The sequence below is a fragment of the Plectropomus leopardus genome, chromosome 22 (genome assembly GCF_026936395.1).
Source record: "Plectropomus leopardus strain MGB_pleo_1.0 chromosome 22, ASM2693639v1, whole genome shotgun sequence".
NCBI lineage: Eukaryota > Metazoa > Chordata > Actinopteri > Perciformes > Serranidae > Plectropomus > Plectropomus leopardus.
The window spans coordinates 8710076-8734054 of NC_142197.1; the positions used below are offsets into that span (position 1 = coordinate 8710076).

Consider the following 23979-nt stretch of genomic DNA (forward strand, 5'->3'; position numbering starts at 1 on the left):
ATCCACCTGTCCTGTGCTGCTGGCTAGTCATCTGCAGCTACGGGCTGCTGCAGTCTCAAACTGGAAGAAACAGAGACACTAAAGCGCTCTCTGAAGCCTCAGATAATCAGGGCGGCTTTATCAAAATCCATCTGGTGGCTGTCACTCACACCAGCCGCTACACAAACACCAGCCGCTACACAAACACCAGGGACCTGTTGTCAGTGAAACTGCCACCCCAAACAACTTCCTGCTTTTTCATGTCTCGGCTTTTTTTTACTTTTGTCATCTTCTTCTTCCTTTGGTCCTTCTACAGCTTTTGTCCTGAGATCTTCTATGACCTGATAGAAGAACCGTTCCTCTTTGTTATATTCATGAAAGATTACATGGGAATGTTATGCACGATATCCCATTGCACTACATGTCCTCAACGTGACAACTGTCACTTCTGACAGTGAATAAATTGAATTCTCTCCATTGTTATGCGGCTCACGCTGAGTACAGACTTGTGTGCATAATCCTGCTGCTCAATGAGTCCTGAGGCAGTCTTTTTGTACATTAACTAAGGATTATACTTATTGCATTTGAAGGATTCTTTTCTGAGGGAATTTTATTTGCTACAAATGAGGGAATCTTTTACCCCCTGCATCTTCTGGCTGCAGATATATACTGTATTTTGTGTTCATGGGTTGCATGCATTAAATCTATTCTACAATACATTTGCACAGATTTTGACATAAAACTGCATGCTGGTCTTTTAGGAAAACAGATTTAGCTTTCGGTTTTAGTTTCACAAGCAACCATTATTTTATTTATTGATTTTTTTGCCTCCACCCCGGCAGTAGTCGAGGCCAGAGGCATTATGTATACCGATGTCTGTATGTCTGTACATACATCTGGCACATTCTTGTGAATGTGATATCTCAATAAAGCCTTGAGGGAAATTCTTCAGATTTTGCTGAATTTTGCACATTTTGGTGGTCAAAGCTCAAGGTCACTTAGACCTTATCAGTCTCAATCTTGTGAAAGGGATATCTCAAGAATACTTTGAGCGAATTTCTTGAAATTTGGCACAAACCATTGAGTAGGCTCAATGATGTGCTTATTAGATTTTGGTGGTCAAAGGTCAAGATCACAGTGACCTTACATTCGCCTCATTCTTGCAAAAGCAATATCTCAAGAACACCTTGAGGAAATCTATTCTAATCTGACACAAATGTTCACTTGGAAACAACAATGAGCTGATTAGAATTTGATGTTCAAGGGTCAAGGTCACAGTGACCTTGCACTCATCTCATTTTTGTGAACACGATATCTGAAGATGGCCTTGGGGGAGTTTCTCAAATTTGGCACAAATGTCCACTTGGATTGGAGTATGAACTGATTAGAATGTAGCGGTCAAAGGTCAAAGGGCAAGGTCATTGGCCTCATACAACATGTTCCACAACTCATAACCTTGATTGTCCATCTTGAAACTGCAGATTGTATAGACCCTCTGTGTGTGAAGCATCCATGTTTTCACAGACATGAATATAAACTGTAAGTGCAACTTGACTGTTGTGCGGAGGCATTCCACTGCTTGGCGGTGTTTCTAGTTTAAACTTCTTCTCATTTAATGTTTCACAGTAGACATTTTGGCTCATCATTGCAAGAAAAGCAGAGGTGTGACAGAAAACATTAAAAATGACTGTATTCCATTTAGGTAAGCTGGTTCCAGCATCCTGGACACCTGTGTTTTTCCTGCCAGCTTCACATGTCTGCTATGAATAGATTTCTCACCAGGATTGTGAAACCGAATTCAGCCAACATTTTTATTATTTTTTTTATATTTGCAACTGTGCTTTTTCTACTGTGACATGCCAAAATTTAAAAACAAAAGAAAGAAATAGAGGTGATGATGATAACAGTGAGCTTTCAAATTAGTGACACATGCACTTGACCCCAAACTTCAGTTTATTTGATTAGTGTGAACACTGTGTACCACCTTTTCAAGTGTAATTGTGATCGTCGTACCGGGACCAGGTCCACTGGGAAAGGTGGTCTCGAGTACGATCCATGTGCACTCTGTTATGGTACCGATCAGGTGCAAACACCAACTGTACCAAAAATACTCACTGCATAAACACCCAGATCTGGCTTTACTGCCACCTTTGACTTGCAGTCTGAGCTTTAGCAGGAGGCAGAGACCTCCACGCCCGACAGCAGCAGCTCCTCCAGTCAGAGCAGAGCTTCGCCTCACTGCTCAGTTGCTTCCTGCTGATGATGCTCCCCGGGGCGGCAGTGTCCGTCTGCAGCGCTCTTTTCTAGACTATCGCACAAAAGAAATGTCACAGATGAAGATGCAAGTGTACTCGGGTAGTAAGGTAAAAGCTGAGCAGCAGGGACAATCTTATGGATCAGTTGTACCTCACTTGAAAACGCTCTTAGATGCTTACTAGCATAACTTGTGCAAGTATTAGCCACAACTCCATGATTATTTCTTTGTTTTCAACTCAAGCTTGCACCATGTTTCTATGGTAGCCCAGAATAAACAAACCAAACAGTGGCTCTACATTTGTATTTTCCTGTTGTCTGAGTTGTAGTTAGAAGCTCATCTGCATGGAGCTGTGTCCGACTTACACTGATTTTTAAGGTGAAACTGCTTTATGCAATGTTTGTACCTGTTTTAATCACCTGGCCCGTTTGCTTTGGAGAGGAGGCGACCTCTGCGGATAATTCGGCTCCTGCTAAAAAACCTCCTTAACAACGAACACTGAAGGAAATCCAATCAGAAGAAGTTTCAGCTGGTTGAAATCAGACACCACCAAATTCCCCTAAATCTCACACACCTTTTCTATTCCTATTGCTCAATATTTTGAGATTTATTTAAAGATTGCAGCTTTAACCTGGACATTTCAGATTTTTTCAAGTGTGTTTTGGAAAACAGTAGATCAGCTGTTACAATCGTTCTCCCACAGTAGGTTTGCACCACAGGACCGTGGCGCTGACAGCCAGATTGCAGCAACACAAAAGCATTGCAGGCGAAATGTGATCCCGGAGATAGGAAGACAGGCGACGTAGCGGTGAGGAGCCTCCAGTCACGTATGGAGCAGACAGGGAGCTCAGAGCGTTTCCAAGCGGTTAGAGCAAAAGTGCCTCTTTTCTGCTATCGACTGACTCCTCCCGAGATAAACGCACACTTGTCTGCAAGAGGTAAACAAGCCACTGCTGACGTGTACAACATGAAACTACAAACCTGTGTGTGTCTGTGTGTGTGTGTGTGTGTGTGTGTGTGTGTGTGCGTGCAGGTGTGTGCTCGCTACAATACTTTAAAAGTATTGTGCTGCATATCTCAGTGAACTTTTTATTTATGACAAAATAGGTCAAAACACAGGTAGAGAACAGAAATTTCCAATTTCTGGCAGCAGGATGGCAAACATTACTGTTGTTTTTCTTACTTTTCCAGAGATATTCACTGGATTGTCATCCTAAGGACATTTTATTGGTGTGAAAGAATTCAAAATACTGTTGTACAGAGACTCAGCACATAATGCTGCTGCTTAATTCAACACCTTCATGTACATTTACTGAACATTTCTGCGTATCCAGAGCTCTGATGGGGACTTTTTGTCTTTTATATTCAGTTTACATGTAAAGACCCTAAATTACATATTAAGAAAGTTTTTTTTTTATTTGGGTTCCCAGAGGCATTAAGATTCAGACGTTCAGAAGGTTTTTGTCGGGGGTCTAACAAGTTTCAGAAGTCTCTTCCCCTCCAAAACAAATGCATCCAGTGATTTAAACAGTCAAAAACACTAAATAAAGCAGTTTAACGCAATAAAAAGGGGTGTTTCAATTGCTCATATCGAGGAGGGGCTGCTAACTGTGGTGGCTGATGCAAAAACACAAATGCAGTCAGTGTTTGGTTTGTCCATCCTGGACTACAGTAGAAATGTGGTGCAACAATGCGATCTCCATAGACAAGGACCTGCTCCCTTTATAGATAAAAACGGCTCATTCTATAGGAACAAAAACATGGCAATTCTTATTTTTAGGTGATAATACACTCAAGAAAAAAATACGTATTTTATTTTTCCAGTGTATCCCCCTAAATCCGACACACTGGACCTTAAAATGCTTAATTACTGTTAATTATCCTGAGCTACCACCAGAATAATGTTAGAGAAAGAGGCAGCAGTAATGTGGCTTTATCACAGTTGTGCTTCATCCATGAATGAGTTCAGATTAGCCAGTCCCAGGTATGCACACCACAGTTCTGCTACCTGCAAGGTTTCTGCATGAATCTCTTGTGTGTTACTCCCCCCTCAATGTGAACTTCCACCCTGAGTTCTCTCTGGTGGATGAAGCTGTGATGTCGCTGCATCTCGCTCCATTTATCCCACTTAGGCTTAGAGTGGCTAATGGCAGCAAGTAGTAACTCCAGGGCTTTGGCATTAAAAGGGTCGAGGCCCATTGACTTGCTGAAAGAGAGGCAATAGAGCATCGTTCTCTTTGACTGCCAGGAGAAATCAATGCCTGGAACATTTGCAGGCATTTCTAATGTACGATTAAACTTTCAAATATTTTTGCCTAAAAGAAAAGCCTGCTGTTGTTCCTTATTTTCCTTAATGTCAATAAATCCAAAGAAGAAGACCAAAAGCAGCAGTGTTTTTGTTTGTATCTCAACATGACCAACAGTAGTTTCGGGGGAGTGATATTTGCATACATGTATTGATGTATCTGTTCCTGCTTACCGATGGATATGTGTAGGCATTTGTTTACGTATATATAGTATATGTATATATGCAGTGCATTTATAAGTGATAGTCCTATTACTATTATTATCTGAGTAAGATGAGTACATTTTTTGTATTCATTTATTTTCTCATCTTATTTCTGTATTTATTCATTTTTGGTGAATAAGCAGGGCCCCCCAAAAAAGGCCCTGCTGTCGATCCAGGTTTCAAAGGGTTCACTCACTAACCCTGTCGTAAAGGTTTTTTATTTTTATTTTACAGACGCTCAGTATTTGATCATATTTGAGGCATTATACAGCAATATAAGCTGTAATTTTTTCACTCTGACATAGAAGAGAACATGTGAGGGCAGCTACACACACACACACACACACACACACACAGACACACACACACACACACACACACACACACACACACACACACACACACACACACACACACAGAGATTCAGTATACATATGAAATGCTACTTGTCAGAGCAGCATAGAGGCAGAACTGACAGCCTGAAGAACACTTCTGAAATTGACAGTTTTGTCTTGTTAGGCGGGTGGGCAGAGGACAGCCGATTCAAACGCTTCCTCGCTCCGAGCGCTCACTTAGAGTCACTCTTACTGTACACACTGCTGCATGCCTGCAGTAACAAGCTGTGCAGCTGGCGTACACAGAGATACATTTGCCTGAATCTTTGTATCACACACATACTGAACTGTGCTGTGTGCTTGGCATGCAGAGAAAATCTGAATCCTGTGACACTTGTTAAAGCATTTCAAGTTTTACATTTTCCCAGCGGCCATGTCTCTTTACACACGCATGAACCTGAACATGTGGCTGTAAACTGTTGAGGTACAATACCCTACAGTTATCAAATCCACGCTCCCATGCATGTGTTATGTGTACACACCTTTATATGCATACTTATACAAGGAGGGCTGAGAGTGTTTCCCCAGGAGTGAGCTCAAGGCAGATCTGAGACACACACACACACACACACACACACACACACACACACACACACACACACACACACACACACACACACACACACACACACACACACACACACACACATTTCACATCCATCATCAAAGCCTCAGTGTTGACAGGCTTATTTACTCAATAGGACAAAACCTCAATCTCTGTCTATATATATCTCTCTGTTGCGTCCTTCCTTTCTTCTCTCTTTCTGTCATTTTTCCTGTTTTTGTTTTATCTATTTACGCCCACGTTCAATCATCGATTCAGCACCAGGCAGCTCTTTATGATGTGTGTCTATTTGTATGTGTGTCTGCAGTTGTGTGTACTTTCGCAACTCCAAGCGAGTGCTACTGTCTCTGCACATGCATGCACACACACGTAGACATATGTGTTGATAGATGTGAGAGCATGCTGTGAAGCTGTGTCACTTTCCCGCAAGGACTGGTGTGCATGTGTTTTTGTTTGTGTGTCTCTGCGTCTGCAGCCAGACTGCTGAAATTCAAAATAAACATATGACGGAAGACTGTGGCAAACTCTGCAGAAGGAGCAGACACTCTGTTTTAAACCACCGTCATGATTCAGCTGCTATAATTAAATGAGATTAAGTTATTGTTTAAAAGACAGGATGTACTAATGAAGGAAATATGAGGAATTAATTAAGTTTCATTAAATTTGTGAGACACATTTTTAGTAATTAAAGGATAATTCTAGTCTGTTGTGTCTTTAAATGTGCATCATGAGGCATGAATGCTGGCAAACCTTGGTCCTCTCTCATCCGAGTTTAGTTTTTTTCAAGGTTATTAATAAATCTCCAGTAAACTCCACTCTGCTTTCTGTTGCAATGAGGATATATTTGTCTTGCTGCAGTTTTTAGTGAATGAAATCATTTTTTTTTTTTTTTTTCACGTCATGGAAGTCAGATCTCATGTCTCAGACATATCTTCCAAGAACCTTGCACTAAAGCCCTGTTTGCATTGGTCAGGTGCTGATTATTTGTCAGTTATGGTGTGAAGGCTCATTTAATCAGGATTACAGAGGTCATGAAATATGAAAAAGTTATTAAATAAGAAAATTTGTTTTCCAGGCCTGGAAATGGTTCGGTTTTCACAGAATATTTTGGAAAAGTTTGGATATACATTGTTGTGGCTGTTTAAAAACAATATGTATGTAAAAAATCCTGAAACATGCCTATTGTTACATAAAAAAATGTAAAAAAAAATTGCATTACTGATTTAAAATTTAGCGCTGTGCTATGTGACCATTGTAACATCAAAAGTATCACTTGATACACATAACTGTGCAAACTGTTGAAATATAGTAAAATGTTCCATAATGTATGATGTCATGCATGTCATCCATCACGTCATCTTTCTAAATTTCGCTCTCCTGGTAGATTAGAGCTTGCTTTTTCTACAATGGGTCTCTATGCTTTTTTAGCCTTCTGAATTTGCACCAAAAATTCTGTCAGAACTTTTTAATTGAGAAATTGTCAGCGCAGCCTGCATAATTCTTAAGTGTAGGGCTTCCCCTTCAAAGTCAGATATTTGGATGATCAGTTGGAGACCCTCAGTAGACTGAGATGGCTATCAAGTGGAGCAATTGTTTTTTTGTTTTTTCTGTGCAGTGTACTGGGGACGTTATGGTCCTCAGATTTTGCTGTGGAGTGGGTGCTCTTGACTTTCACACTACTCTTTGATATGACGAGCTGCAAACATGCAGGCAGCAGCACAGAGGAGGCAAGATTAGAGACCCTCTGCTTAGAAATGTTGAATTTACAGCTGACAGCATCTTAATATGATAGTCTCTGGCTTTTGTTGATATCTAGTGTCTGCAAAAAATGGTGTATATTTAGGACCCGTCCCGCAGCCAACAGACCGGCCACTATGGGGAACAGAGAGGCTTGGATTACACATACACACAGAAAGTGTGACCTCGTTCTCTGCTCAGGACATTATTACTCCACTATTACATATCCAGTAGTGGTCTGCTGCTATATTAATGCTCTGATTGTCATATACATTGTTTTTAAATGCAAATCTCCTAAAATTCCCGGCAAATGTAAAGGTGCTTCCATCTCATTAAATTGCAGGACACTGAATCACCATTGGTGTCATCATCCAAAACATCAACAGCCCCACTTTTTTTTGTTTCTGTGTTGCTTTGTTCTTTTTGAATATGTGAAAAAAAAGATTTGTGGGAGTTGTGAAAAGTCACACGTTCAACTACATTCAAACTTAAAACAGCAAGAAACACTGTGTGTGTGCTAATGAATCATTCATATACTGCATCTGTAAGCAACAATCCCTCCACAGCAAATATGTGACTGCGCTGTTACTGATAGTGATGTCATCCTGTGTGTGTGTGCGTGTGTGTGTGTGTGTGTGTGTGTGTGTGTGTGTGTGTGTGTGTGTCCTGGCTGGATCTCACCATAATTGGATGATATTCTGCCGTCTGATAGGATCCATGTAGGCAGGTGGCAGCTGACAGAAAGCCACTGTTATGTGCATGTGTGCGCGTGTGTGCGTGCATGGGTGTGTGTGTGTGTGTGTGTGTGTGTGTGTGCGTGCGTGCATGCGCACGTGTGCGCGTGTGCGTGCGTGTGCGTGCGTTTGTGTCAGCAACTCTGACAGCAATATTTTACGAAAGGTGTGTTGGTCTGTGTTTTGTGTCTCCTCCAGCTGATTAAGTCAGATGCTCTACCCCTCTGAAATTTAACTCAGGCTACTTCAGCACGTCTCTCTCCTTTTTTCCCTTCTTATTTTATTCTTGTGTTTCTTCTACTCTCTGTTAAATGATCATACGCAGGGGAAATTAGTTCCGACACTCGTTCTGCACTCAGCCGCACACACTCGTGTGTGTGAAACACTGAGACAGCCATCAAACTGCACTGGGCAGCCGTCATATTTTCCTGGTAGCTGCCCTCCCTCTCTTTCTTACATCTCTTTGATTGCATGATTAGGTGGGCGACACATTAGGTGTTGAGCTGAACCCTCTTTTTCATTTCTCATTTTAGCCAAAATTGCACGAACGAGTCAATTTTATGCCAATATAACATAAAAGCTTGCTGGCTGGCGCAGCTTTACAGTCACTCTAAATCTTCTCCTTTTAAAACTCAAGCGACCGGGAAAAGTTTCAAAAAGATAATTAGGATGGAGCACAAAGCACAACAGCTTCAGAAGTGGGATTATGCCGCACAAGATCTGTAGAGTTCTCATCCATTTTGTGCACTTTTTGTAACTCAGTAAACAGGCTCAATTTCCTGTGATTTTAATCCAGTTCATCTTATTTTCATAAATAAACCTGGGCAGTTTCAATGCATTCAGTGGTGACCACAGAGATGTGATGGTCGGCCGGTTTGATGCAGAAACAGTCGTTGCCTCTGGATGGCCAAAGGACAGGGTTCCCGTGGATCCTAAAAAAGTTTTAAAAGGCATTGTGTTCATTCACAAAAAAATAAGGCCTTATATTAAAATAACTTTATAAAGTCTTAGAAAATGCTCAGATATAGGCAGTAGGATTTTATGAATCTCAAAATAATTAGCAACATCTATTTTTTGTCAAATAATCTACCAGGTTCCCCAACTTAAATTCGGAATCCAGGCACTAAAATTTCACATGTAGAGTATAAAGCACAAAATCGCCATGAAAACTGGCCACTTGGTTGGCAAACCGAATAGATTATTATAATATGTTGTCTTCTATGTGGTCCATTCATTTTTCCCCCCAATAATTGACGTAGGCAATCTAACTTTTTTACAAGACAAAAAACTTTATGTTTTATGTTATCATAAACATTTGGGCAAAATTTTGTTTATTATAAAATTGGTCTTAAATGTAATTTCAAATGCAAAAAAAAAAGTCTTAAAAAGTTTTAAATCTAGCTGCAGAAACCTTGCAAAGAGCACAGGAGGATTTGATCCAGCTTGGCTAACAGACAAAAAGACTGTGGTCAAGCTAAAGGGAGTTACCAGAGCAGCATGCTCATAATTGACATCAACACATGGCAGCAAGTATTTTTTTCTGTCCATTTGGATTTTTGTAAATTTTATCCACATTTTTACCAGTTCTAAGACGTTTTTCAGCTGATTGCATATTTATTGTCAAATTCTGTGATTGATCATGTTTTCATCATCAGGCCCATTTCAGTTGTTGATGCTGGACAAAAAGCTGGTTGTGATCAAACATCAAATATAGTCTCTTGGCTAAGTCTGACAGAACTATGATCACTAAATTTGATGTGATGGCCATCTTGGAAGAAGCAAGTGGCGTCCAGTCTGATCCCGCAGTAGCATCAATCCTCTGCGTCTAGTGTACAACGACAGTGATTGCAACATAAAACACAATACTGTAGTGACAAAAACAAAACAAGTCTCACCCGCTCTCTCTCTCTCTCCAAGGTCACTTGTCCCATGTAACGGTGAGTGAGGGGGAGCCCGGTAACCATAGCAACTGTTCAACGGGCCCCACTCCAGACTGCTCCCCCCCCTCCCCCGACACGGCCCTGAAGAACATCGAGAGAGTTATCCGCCCACAGGTGAGTGAGCTCACACACACACACACACACACACACACTCACACACACACATACACTCACGCACGCTAATGAATGTGTTGCAGAGGCACCTGATGCATTATTGAACATCACAGTATCCACCTACAAGAAGCTTAAACACCTGCACCCTCCCTCCCACACACACACACACACACACACACACACACACAATGGTAAACATGTCTGTCTGTTTCTCCCTGTGATTGTTTCTCTCGGTTTCATTTCATCTGTCTCGGTCTGTTAGTCGATCTCGCAGTAGATTGGAGTTTAGACTATCTGGTTAGAACCTAAACATCATATCCCGGATACAGAAACCCAGATGTGCCTTGTGTCCTGGCTCTGAGAGCTTGACTTTGCTTGTTGGTTTACTGTGAAAGAACTGTACTAGTGGGGATGTAAACACAAACAGACAACTTCCTGATGAGTGTATAAGGCTGCTTGTGCTCAATTCTTCATCAGCTTCACCCACAAACCTCCACAACTGTGCCTTTAAAACAATATAGCCTGCAACTGCCCCAGCTTGGAGTTTATTAAAAATCATGTCATTGGACTTTTTTTACCTCTATCACCTCCCCTTTATGGTCTTAAATCTTAAATCTGACATTGTGTCGCCTCTAACTGATTCCTGTTGGACAGGGCGATTTGATTTTCCCACACAATCAAACATATATTGCTGTTTTAAGTCCCCATTGATGCAGCCAACATAGCTGTTTTACTGGGTGTAGGCTGTTTTACATAGCTGTTTTAAAGTGACAAAGTAGCGCTCTGAGTAAGTTCTTATAATTTACGGAAACATTTTCAATCATCCACTGTAGACCTTCTCTTACATTTGATCTCTTTCTGTCACACAACAAGCAGCTTTCTCATCATCGCTGCTGTGCCCAGGCTTTCTGATTCAGCTTTTGACCGTGAAAATCTGTTAAGGTCCAGACATATTTAAAACTCTTATCACAGATTCTGGTAAAAATATATTTCCCTCTGCAAATATGTGTCCTAACAGTAAGCAAGAGTCTCTTTGTCCACACTGAATGTGTAAAATATGCACTTATGTTAAGTCATGTAAACAAACCACCGTACCTATCAGCTGTACAGTCATGTAAACAAACCAACAAAGTGTTAATTAAAATATGCAGTTAGTATCCATCAGTATCATTATGTTAGAGGTAGACAACTCTGCTTTTATTCCAAAGCCTGTAATAATGCTCACAAAAGCTCATTTTCTCTTTTATTTTAGTAACAGACTTGTACAACAACAACAGCATAGATTAATAATATGTCACTGATAGTGAATAACTTCAAATCAACATTCAGCAATTCAAATGCAACAGCGAATCAGCCTCCGTAGTGACTTCAGATTAATGTAGTCCTCTCGCTTCTGTCACTTGGAAGATAGTATCACACACACAAGCTCAGCGCCGGCGTTTTGCACCTTGATAATTTAAGTCAGTTGTTTTCTCAGTTTACGCATGATGTCTGACATAAGACTGAAATAATTATCCTTCTGAACTGCCTGTTTAGTGTAGCGATGAATCATAATATATTAGTTTTACTGAAGAGTGAGCATCGTGTGGTGAGGTAATTAATTTGTAAATCAGTCTTTTTTTTTTAAAGAATTTACTTTAATGTCTCTTCCTAATTCAAGATTAAGAAACTTATTGGCTTTTTAAAAAAATCTTTTAATTAAGAAAATTTGAGTTTTAAGACTCATAAGAGACTCAATTGCAAAGAGAGACAGCTCCTCACCGCTCTCTGAATGTCCGTCACTCAACTCAACATCTTCTTTTCCTCCCTCGTTTCCTTACCTCACCTCTTCACCCACCACCCCCCTCATCCTGGCTCTATCTTTGGCATGTTAACTAATGTGCGTAGAGGGATCACATGTGGCGCTCAGCGTGACTCCGCTCGACTTGAAGCGCACATAATCAAGGAGCACCAGAGTTCACTTTTATAGCGCCTAATTAATTCTGTAGAATTCATTTCATTTCTTTTTAGTGCTCCCGCCGGCTATTTCATCAGTGCATACTGTACTCACAGACACGCACATGACTGTTGCAGCATGTATAGAAGCGTCTGCTACAGTATGGTCCCTCTTGGGTTCCTTATTGGAATATTAATGTTGGTCTTACAGAGGGGGTTTTCAGCAAAAATCTGGATTGAATTTCACCGCTGTGATACAGTGTAAGGATAATTTGATCAGATGGTTTACTGCCATCTCACAAACAGTTATATAACTCTATATTAAATCATATCTAGAAATAGAATTTTCTTAGAGAGGTTGCTTTGGACAAAATTGAATAATACATCTGATGGGGATCTCTTAAGGGACCTTGATATTAAAATTTCCAAGGTCGACAGTAATGCCTACACCACAGTGCACACAAATTGTTGATTTAATTACTCTATTTTATGCTGTCATTTGTCTTATTTATTTTCAGTATTATTGCCTTAACCTCCACTGCTGCATATCATAAAGGTGACAGTGATTTATGTATAATGTAGCGCTCAGTGTCTTTAGTTTGTGCTGAACATTAACAGTGTGTAACTTCTCTTTTTTTATCAGTCATTTCAATAAAGAGTGCATCGAGCACTTCTCATCATTCGTCTTATATAACCTTTGGCAGAAAATCAAAGTATAAAGTATTTTGCAAAACCTCAAACATTTCTTTAAAGTCTATCTATATTTGTCATGTAAAGCTTAATACAGAAATGTATATGTTTGTAGTGAAACATAGAAATAATCACTCAATTCTCAGTAGCAAACACTAGATCCAGACAGAAGCAGAAGTGAGCTCATCAACACATTCTCACTCATAAACCAACATTTTGGTCAGTGTCAAAATGTGTTGTGCTGGGTACTTCTCTCCTGTCAATTTTGGACGACCGGGGACGGTGTGCCAATTTATGTTTGTTATATAGATTGTGTCTTTTTAAGAAAACCTCAGTTTCACAGGTAATGTTTAGTTTTTGCTTATTAAATGAATTAAGTCTCCCTTCAAAAGAAAATTACAATGTAGGTTAAAAAGCCTCAGGTTCAAAGTTTACTTCCTTAGATTTATTTACGCCACAAAAGTTCCCTGTTAGGTCTAGAAAGAAAATAAAGTTTGTTTTAAATTGAGTGTGGTTGTTACTAATATAATGTATTCAGTCATTATCAGCATGCTACACATACTAGCGCACAACTTTTGACTTTTGGTTTCCCATGGGACACCAACAATGTGCTCCTGGGTAAAAATCTGGAGTTTTTGTCCCATCCAGTTCCCTTCCCACCCACTCTGTATAGATGTTCTCACTCTTTATACTACAGTAGTTTGCTGGAAGGTCAAAAACTGCCAGCACCCGGTGCATCTCATACCGCCACTAAGCATCTGTGTTTCATTGTCTTACACCAAGAGCCACTGACCAAGCTCATGGATGTGTGTATGGTGAAAAATCTTCATGTAGAACTCAGTGTTATTTTACTCTACAGTAAAGCAAGATATTATACTTTAATGGACAGACTTATATAGTATAATTATCTTGAAATAACATTCAACATTCAAAATAACATTCAAAGACAGCGTGTAAACCTCCCTCCCCCTTTGACAAGGCTCCCCAGGCTGTTGCTGTAAATAAAAAAATATGTTCTGAGTAGTTTTCCTCTTTAAATCCGGGTTTAAAAGAAATTATTCCGCTTGCGTGCCGCTTATGCTGCCGCAACATTGACCACAAGCCAGTTGCTGATAAAAAAACATGTGATCACTTTGTAAAAGCGTGAAGAGATCACACAGGCTATGCTGACTAAAATCCCTGGGCTTAAAGTTTGGGTGGTTTTTATTTATTAATCGCTTGCTTCTTGTCCAGACTGTCAGCTGGGCATGTTAGATCTCCAACAAGCTCTTGATCGCACTCGCGGGCAGATGGGATGTGAAACACAGAGAGAATGAGGGTAAAATCAGATGGATGAAAAGAAGCAGAAAGAGGGAAAGGAGGGAGGACAGCTATTCACACTGCAACTTGGGGTTATCATTTTTATATCCACTGGCTGCTTTTGTGTTTGTGTGTCTTCACAGTAATTTATAATAACCACCCAGTTATTCCTAGTTACAGTCGACATGTGATAGACTCGTGTTTGCGTCTACAAAGGCTGAAGGTGGTTTCTCAGACAGTCACATGACAATGACTGTCTCATGAATCCTACTTTCATGAAGGTTATAGTGTTTGAAACTGAGTTAGAGGTGTTCATTCAACTTAATGATCATTTGGAGAATGAATTTGTTGTTTTTTTAAAGATTATTTTTTGGAGCATACACAGCAAAGGCCCATAGGCCGGACTCAAACCTGGGCCGCTGCAGAGGCCTCAGGCACCGGGAGCGCACACTCTACCCGATGAGCTAGAGGTCGCCCTAAGAATGAATTTTTTGATGCAGTTGAGCAATATCATGTTTTACAGAGAGGCGTTTCTAATATTAAATGTATTTGATATAAATACAATGAAAAAAAATAATAGAAACATCTGTCAGTAAAACATTATTCTCTACAATACTAGAGAGTAATACAACTACCTACCTCCCTGAAGTCATAATTTATTGCATTGTTGTTGTAGCTCTGCACTGTAGTGTTTGGCAAATGTCGCTCAAACATGAGTAAATCATGTATTTGTCGACTGTATGATGCAATAACATCAGAAGGATAGGAATGCATTACAGTGAATCTGTGTGTGTGTGTGTGTGTGTGTGTGTGTGTGTGTGTGTGTGTGTTTGTGTGTGAGTGTGTGTGTGTGTGTGTGTGAGTGAGTGAGTGAGAGAGATCCAGTAATAACGACAGCTTCTCTGTCATTGCTTTCCAAGTGTGACTGATGCCATATCAACGTAGATTGCTAGTAGTGTGTGTATATATTGTCTTTCTTTAAAATTTCTCAACTCCAGATGCACCAAACCTTCTTAACCATCTAAATCTGCTCCTATTCAGATGTGTTGAATGATGAATCTTACTTGATGAGAAGTTTTAGGTGCTGTTTTTTTAGCATAGAAAACAGTCTTTAAGTGCAGGTGTTGTGCCTTGTGCAGATACTTTGGCAGATGCCCAAAGAATTGGAGAAATGCAGTCAAAGAAAAAGCTGTAAGAAGCAGAACTTGTGTTGTGTTAAATTAACTCAAGTTGGACGTGATTTTTTACTAATCGTCAGTACCAGCATTACAGGAAAATCAAAAACCCAGCAATGACTATTCATTTGTCTAATTAAATGAATCTGCGTGGTCTCTAGAGCAGCGTGTAAGCCATTCAGAATCTGAATGCACAAAATATCATCCAAGGGTTTTTATTGTCTTAATTGGGATCAGAGAGCCAATAGCATTTCTGTAGCCCACAAATTTAATTTTCTAGTCATTATAATTATTCTAAAACATTGAAATAATCAATTTCATTACACTGGTCGACATTAATGTTTTCAAAATGTATGTTTCTTTGCATTGGACAACAATTTGTGGATGGCGAAAACAAAATGTTGCTTTTCTTATCATGGCAAAAGTGCTCTTGATCACATGCAAAATTTTCTCTTTCCTTAGATAAGAACAGCAATAGCAAAACATTAGTGAATCCCAGACATCACTGTGGACTAACGATTAAGACCAAATATTGGATTCAAACAAAAATATGAAGAAATCTGTGTAACAGTTCCTGCATGAAGCGTAGTGTTACATATGAAGAAATGTACACTGTGACAATGTGGTAACACAGATAGCTTTCCTAACCACATGCACACTCAGACAATCTCAGAGTGGAGTGCTGATAAGGCAAGATATCTGGTTTCTGATGCTTCTGATATTGTAGATATTTGTCCCATGCAGAGGTGGAGAGAGGCAGAGATACACATATGAAGCACTTGATGGTAAATGTAGAACATGCGACACAGCTGTCACATAGGGGAGCTTTAAGAAGAAGTCTAGCAATCAGTTTGTTGAGGGATCTTCTTGAGAAAAATGCATGACTTATTCTGACCCCAAATTGCTGCGGTCAAAGTGCTCTTAAGCAAGGATCATTACCCTTAGTCAATCTGACCTCAGTGAGAAAAAGGGGCATTGATTTTTGTTTCTTGAAGTAGCGAGCGCACACAGATCTTGTGAACTTAAAGGTGATAGGTGCAATTTTCACGTCAGCGTAGAGTAATTTTAAGATGGCAGCATAATTATAGTAAACAAACAAGACAATCACAAAAACGGCTGCCAGGCTCGAGCAGCTCAAAGATATACTTTTTCAACTGCTCTTCTAGGGTATATTTTATTGGAAATCTGTTAAAGGATCAGACCAGTGAAAGGGTTAAGCTGGTGGAACGAGTGTCAACCCAATGAAACAATTCCTCCAGCATTTGTATCATCTTCATTAAAGCCAATAGGAAAACTAGTATCCATTTTTCTGCAGGACACCAATGATTCCAGAAACCTACTTTTTTAAGCTCCATGAAAAAAAAATGTTTTTAATTATATTAAATCAAATGACTCATTTAAGACTGATAAAATAAAATTGCTGGTACTACCAATCACACTGTTAATCAACACCTTGTTCCCCAACTCACAAGCTCACACAGGCTGATTGTAGGCTATGTGGTTGCCCATTTTATATATTTTTCTCTGGAGTTGGCGGATCAGATCAGGGCTATAATAAACACAAATCTTGTATTTATGTTTAACAGTCCAATGGGAGGTTTGCTAACATGTTAGGGTTAGGTACTGTAAATAAATGCAGTACACTATATCTGGTATATCTGAAACAAGTTGTTGATTCACAAAACAAATTTTTTGAAAGCCAACCCAGAAGTTAGTCCTGTTCCCTTGTCAAAAAGCCAACTGGATTTTTTCATTGGATTCTGGATTGTTGTAATGTAATCACCAGAAGTAAATTGCTAACGTCAGGGTGTAAATGAACTACACCACGGCTGAACAACTTCAGCATCACAACCTGTAAGCTGCAAACTTTTAACCACAACTGGAAAAGACTATTATTGATAAGTCTACAAGATGGAAAATTTGAGTTGCAATTAATTTGGAAACATTAGATGTATCGCTGTTAGATAACCATTATTTCCACATTTTGCTATATTCCCATTTAAGGAACTTTTCTTGCAGCCCAAATACATGGTGCACAATGCATCACATAGGTGGGTGGAACAGGGTTTTTTACCTGCTACACTGACTCCATCTTTTATAATGTGGTTTCTGCCAGCCTCACTAAGTGCGTTTGATTATACAGTATGTAATGCAGGGTTTTTAAGGGATAGTTATATTAACTGTATCATTTTCAAACCAGGACACACTGATTTGATTGATTTGGTTAAGTGTGAAATTTAAAAACACACACAAGGTTGCTCTGCTGCGTTGCATAGCCTCAGATACAATAGGGCATTTATTTTAATCAATTTTAAACAGATTTTACCCGTTTTTTTTATACAGTTTTCTTTAGTCTGTACTTGTTGGAGGGCAGTGCACTCGCACGTGGTGAAAAATAAAAGTAGACCCTCTGCCAGCTTGCATGGTCAGTGTAGCAGCTTCAGTTGATGTAGTGGATGCGCTCAGCTGTGGGCATGCTGCAGTGTCACATCGAGTCCATGCCCCGTGTATTTCGGACGTTATATTAAACCTGCTTTCCTGACAGAAAACCTCCAGATTCTGTAATTCAGCGCGCATACGCAGACAGTCCACTAATCACTTTGGCAGTTAGAGCTCATTAATCTACTCACACTCGTCAATCAGTTAGCTGTTGAGGTTGTGTTTGTGCTGAATACACACACAGTCACTTGATGATCCCTCTCTGACAATGTAGCTCCAGTCCGTTAATCTTCCAGCAAATTTGCTCGGATCTGTACGTAATCACAGAACACGTCTGCACTGTGCAGTTGTATGAATACGGCTACATTTGTGCCAGCTCTTTATCGAGCTGCTGTGCAAAGACCACACATGTACAAATACACACAAGCACACACAATCAATAAACAATCATAGCAGCTGTTTAGAGAGCGCTGGCAAGAAAGGAGGTTATTGGAAAGCAAAAAGAAAGATAATAGAAAGGCCATAAGGTGAGGGATAAAAAGATCAGTTTACTTTCTCCTACCTTGGTCAGCTAATTCCTCTCGTAAAAGCTGGTTGCTTACAGCACTTCACCTGAAAGTTTCTGAGCCAACGAGGAGACCTTTATGTGTGCGAGAGTGTGTGAGTGTTGTTAAAGAGGTTTGCTTTCCCAGCCAGCAGGATGCTCGTGGCCCCAGAGGAGAGACTTGGGTCATACACAGCTAATTGAACTGACAAGAGCTAATGCCAAAAGCTCTCCAGTGGGAGTTGCACATCTGAGCTATATCCTGGTATTTGCCACCTGCATTAAAAGGATTTGTATGTAGCATTTTGATGAACCAGCTCTCATTTGTCTCATTAGTTGTGCTCCAAGAAGACTGCCAGCTTTTACTGCCGTCTGCGCTGCATTTTAAATTGTGTGCCACTGTAGGTTTGTCAGGGAAACTGCTTTGATACTTTATGGCAGATAACAAACAGGAGGTGAGTAACTTTTAGTTTAAATTGAGCTCCCTGAGTTTCTCTTAATTTTAGGTGATGGACCAAAGTGAAAGACAGAGTTTGTAAACCAAACTAAAGCGATAGCAGATAATGGGAGGGAAGGCAGTTATAGTTGTGGTGAGTTTGTAGTTGTTTTTTTTCATAGAGAACAAAGAAAAATTTCCACATATGAAATTCACCTCTGCCATGCCTTCTGATTATTTAATCAAGATATTCCTCATGATGCACTTATACATACACAAATACTGTATACACAGTAGGTAATAAGAGAGGTAAATAAAGGGAATATTTATTTGTTTTCTTTGGGTGTTTTTACTGGAATGAGGATTTTTCAGATCACTTATGTGAGTAGTTCCTTTGGTTTGCTTTTTCTATATTTCATTGTAAGTGTGTGGGACCCACACTGGTCTGGTCTTAATATCATTACACTCTGGTTTTGGTCATGACATGGTCTTGACTTCATCACTGGACGATCAAAGCAAAGGAGAAATTAATAATAAAGTTGTCAAGTGGTAGTAAATGAACTGTGAAGGTTTGAGTTTGTCTATGACTAATTGCTATTAATTGCTAATAATCCAGATCATCTGAAAAATAGCAAATAGTTGAAAATAGCATGTTTATATTGTTGAATTATTTTTTTTAATTAAATCCATTATTGATTATTTGACCCAAACTTAACTTATGATATACTACTGTAGTGGACTTTTAAGAACAGTTATTACTGGGACCACTACAGAAAAATGCAGATAAAAATGTAATATTCATATTATAGAATTCACTGACCCTCCCTGTAACAGTTTGAATGCAGTTTAGTAAATTGGCCAAACACCATCCCGCCATATACTATTTTTCCACCTAGTCCTGTTATTTAAAGAAATAAGACTATGCCAAGGCAGTAAAACTAGTGTATTACCAATGAGTCCCTTCACTACCACATTTTTTTATGACCAGCTGAGAGGTTATAATATTATCTTTACTTACCTACTTCTGTATTTCCAACAGTTGATAAAAAGGCAAAAAGACACTTTTTTAAAACCAGCATTTTTTCGGTCATTAGTAACTTTCCTGATGAAAGCAGGGAGACAAAAGAGCACCCAGTAACTCTGCAGTACTTCAGTGGGCAGCGTCTGTGTGTCTGAAAAGGCACACACGCTGCCGAATGAACCACGTTTGAGCCTTTAGGGGTGGCACTATATATGTTAATGTCACTGAAATTGTTTCAAAGTGTGTCAGTACCTGAGGGGCTCAGGTGAGTGAAACTTTCTAAAAATTCTTCTTGAGAATAATAATAAAAACTAAGCTTGATCAACATAAGCCAGAATGCATCAGAGGAGAGCAGAAATGCAGAATCAAGAGCTGAACAGTGGAGTAATAGTTTTTAAAGTGGCAGTTAAAGGTTTGTTTTGGGTGTGTGTGGGGACAAAGAGGGTTTGGATGTTTACTTCTTTTATTTTTTATTCTCTTGATGTGTCGCCTGCTCTTCTCAGCTTTATGCCCTCTGAGTTTGTGTGTTTACATCTTGCTGTGAATGTGTGAAGCCACTGAATTAAAGACAAAGGAGAATAGGGGAAGAATGAAAAAAGTAAAAAAAAAACACTGGCTACAAAAGAAATGTGCATTGCTCCATGCACAGCATCTTTCACTCTGGGCAACTTTTAACTGAAGAGAAGTTGCTCTAACAAATGAAAATATGAAACCATTATGGTAATTACCTCTCAATCCCCTGCTCATGTTAAATTACTAAATCAGTCAGCCACTTAAGAGATTTAATGGAAATAACAAAATTTTGAATAAATGACCCCACGCTCTCTGGTACAATCAACACACATTATGTTTTTTTATGCTTTCACGCAGGCAATCGCCGTGGCTAGAGGCATTATGTTTTTGGATTGTTTATCCATCTGTCTGTCCCATTCTCATGAACGCAATATCTCATAAACATTCAAATTTGCCACAAACATCCACTCAGACTCAACAGTGAACTCAGTAGATTATGGTGGTCAAAGCTGCTGTGACCTCATCCGTATATATTTCAAATCTTTTGAGAACATCTTGAAGGAATTTCTTCAAATATGGCACAAACGTCCACTTTGACTCATTAATGTACTAATCAGATTTTAGTGGTCAAAGGTCTAGGTCACTGTGGCCTTATCGGTCTTATTCTTGTGATTGCAACATCTTGAGTAATTTTTTCCATATTTGGTCATATGGCCATAACTCAAGAACTCATGTGCTAATTCTGACAAAATTTCACACACATATCAAATAAGATATAATTATGAAGCGATGCTATCTTGTAACCAAATGGTAAAAGGTCAGCTTCACTGTGACATCATAATATTTGACGAAAACACTTCTCTGGCCATTACTCAAAGCCATGCTCAGGAGCAGAAGAGGAGATATTTGGACACATACTGAATTAGTGACATTAATCTTGGGTGTCCACCTTGAAACTGTGCTGATTGTAGGAAACTTGTGTGTCTCGGGGTTGAAAATGTTTGTGAAGCATCCATGTCTTAAAATTTTTAGCTTCTTTGCAGCAGCATCCATATTTGAAGCATCAGCAAATGTCATGGTTGAATATTAATCCAGACAGACATGTATGCAAACTGTGACTATGTAACTTATCAGATTTGCATACACCCAAGAGGCGGTAATTCTAGTTTATCATCGCCCCTACAGATATTTTAATCATGATCATTTTATCATAAATGATTATTCTGTCATTCATAATTCAGCACACAATTCCTCAGATGCACACAGAAATGCACACTTTTCAATGTTTGCAAGCAAATTTAAGCTGCAGAGCATATCTCACCTCATTTAGGTGAGGTGTCACACTTTTTTTTAATGGGTGTGTCATTTATTAGTGCCCAAGCACAAACGCGCACACACATTAGTGAAGTGTTAAACGACATATTTTCCCCCAGGGATGCATTTACAGCCAGGAAAGTGTCTTTTGCTATAGTTTAGTGAAGCATGGAGGACCTGCCTGCGTGTGTGTGTGAGGTTGTGTGTGCATCTGTGTGTCTGTGCTCATTAATACCCTTCCAGTCGGCCATGACATGTTCATTAGCCTGCTGCCTGTTTGCATTGTTAACGCTAAGCCTCAGCCAGAGCTACAGTACGTGTGTATGTTTTGCGGTACGTATCGGCATGTGTGTCAGTGTGCATGTGTGAGCTCCTAATGAGCACGAGTCCAGAAAGAAGACGCCTGCAGTTGTTCGAACGACGCAGAACCCAAATACACAGAGACAAGGCAGAGATAAGTGCTGGAATAAAGAGATGCTTAAAGGATGAACAGAAGAAGTTGAAGTTGCAAATTAAACTCATTAAACATTAGATGCTTCGCAAAAGAAAACACGAGCGCGGCGTCAACCTCCCACTTTGAAACACCACAGAGTCACATTACAGCAGTTCCATCATTCTGCGTTGATTGCTGTTTCATCTCATTTATTTTTGGGTCGTTTTTTTTTGTAAGTTGTTAAGCCTGCGGCAAAGTAAACACCACAGGTTCTGTTTTCATGCGAGTTCTTTGTGTGAAGTGGTTTAATATCAGTATGTTTGACTTTGTTTCGTCACCAAAGGTCATCAATGCTTTTGATTACAAAGAGGACATACAAATTTGCAATGATTTGGATTGATTTGTATTTCTTTTGACATTCAAAAGAAAATACACGTTTTTTTTTACAGCAAGCTTGTGTAATGTTTCCTCCCCGTGGCCCAGTAAGGGTGACTCCCTGTCGGGTTCATGCATCATCGTCTTATTCCCTGTTGCCTGTCTGGGCTGTTGAGATCTTGTTTGGTTGATGCATTGGTCCTTTAAGCATCCCAGGTCTCCAAGGGACACTGCAGCTATGGTGTTACTCCCAGAAGAGCAAGAAAAAAAGATGATCTTAGTGCTGTGTCTGTGCTGCTTTCTGGTCTGTTGAAGCTACTTTGGTTAGAACTTAAGTGTCTGTGTTTCTTATTTACTGGATTTCTTCATTTATAAAAGCTAAAAATGCTGAGGCCAGAAACACTCTCTCTTTGACTGACTGATACCAAACTGTGTGTGTGAGTATGTCGTCATGTAACCTTTGTTCATCCAATTATTCACTGAAAAAAAAACACACAGTCATGACCAAAGTGACCTTGAAAGTAATACAGATGTACAGAAATTGTAGGGTTACCATTTAAGGCTGTTTTTTTTCTTTAGTGGGAATGTTAAAGAATGCCCTAAATCACCTTATTGCCAAGTCTTTGCTGACAGGATCGATACCTCTCTCATGTCTGTACAAGGGATGGATATTGTAAGTAATTTCCAGATTTGAGAACTCGCATTAACTTATCAAGCACTCAGGAAAAGAAATGAACACAAGCAAAAATGCCAGTAATGGTTAAGGTTAGCCTTTTTTGTGCAGCACTGACTGTAAAGATTGACTATGATACGCAGGTTAAACGTTATATAGCTTGCTCTGCACATTCATTTTTTTCTTTTGTACATGCACACAATCATTCTGTAGTCACACATTTATTTTTTATGTGTAAAATATTGTAAGACAAATTGCTTATTAACTTTAATTGTTGACCTCCTTCTTCCACCTCCTTCCATCCTAAATCCTGCTTTTTTAATCTTCCTCACTGATTTATTGTTGTGACCATGTCCTTTCTGTCTTATTACTCTACTGTACTTGTTTCCTCCCTTCATTCCTACCTTTTTAGCTCCATTCTGTCTCGCCCAACATCCGTCTTCTCCATAAAGTTCTTACCTCTATTATTTCCTCGGTTCTTTGTTCCTTCCTGTTACCTTTTTGGTGCATCCATTTTCCCTCATTATTGTCTTTCCACCTTTCCACCCACTGATTTTCATTTCTCCCTGTCCAATTCTCTTTCATTTTTCACACCATTCTCTTGTTCTACCTGTTCCCCCGCTCTCGTTTTGCTTTTGTTTTTCACCTCAGTTTCGTTCAGTCGATCTGAAGACTCTTCAAGGCCCAATTTGAGTGCACCGTGCACGGAGAGGAGCGCTCTCTTCTCCTCCGCTTTCATTTCCTCTCATAACCTCCCACTCCATCTCTTTCTCTCCCAGGGGTCAGGTTTGTGCCTTGAGTGACATACAAGACAGTGAAGGTCTCGTGAAGGTTGTCCTGTCATGCCTGTCAACATTTCAGGATGTTATTTTCCCTTTAAGGTTCTAGCTGCATTGATTCACTTT

At 39.6% G+C, this 23979-nt stretch overlaps 1 protein-coding gene across 6 annotated transcripts in view; it reads left to right on the forward strand.

Moving 5' to 3' along the window:
- Window positions 1–23979, forward strand: part of anks1b (ankyrin repeat and sterile alpha motif domain containing 1B) — a 284427-nt gene that overhangs the window by 152440 nt on the left and 108008 nt on the right. For all 6 annotated transcript variants that reach the window (XM_042511305.2, XM_088072744.1, XM_088072740.1 and 3 more), the window contains one exon: window positions 10091–10227. In XM_042511305.2, the coding sequence (XP_042367239.2) occupies window positions 10091–10227 (137 nt within the window). The remainder of the gene's footprint in view (window positions 1–10090; window positions 10228–23979) is intronic.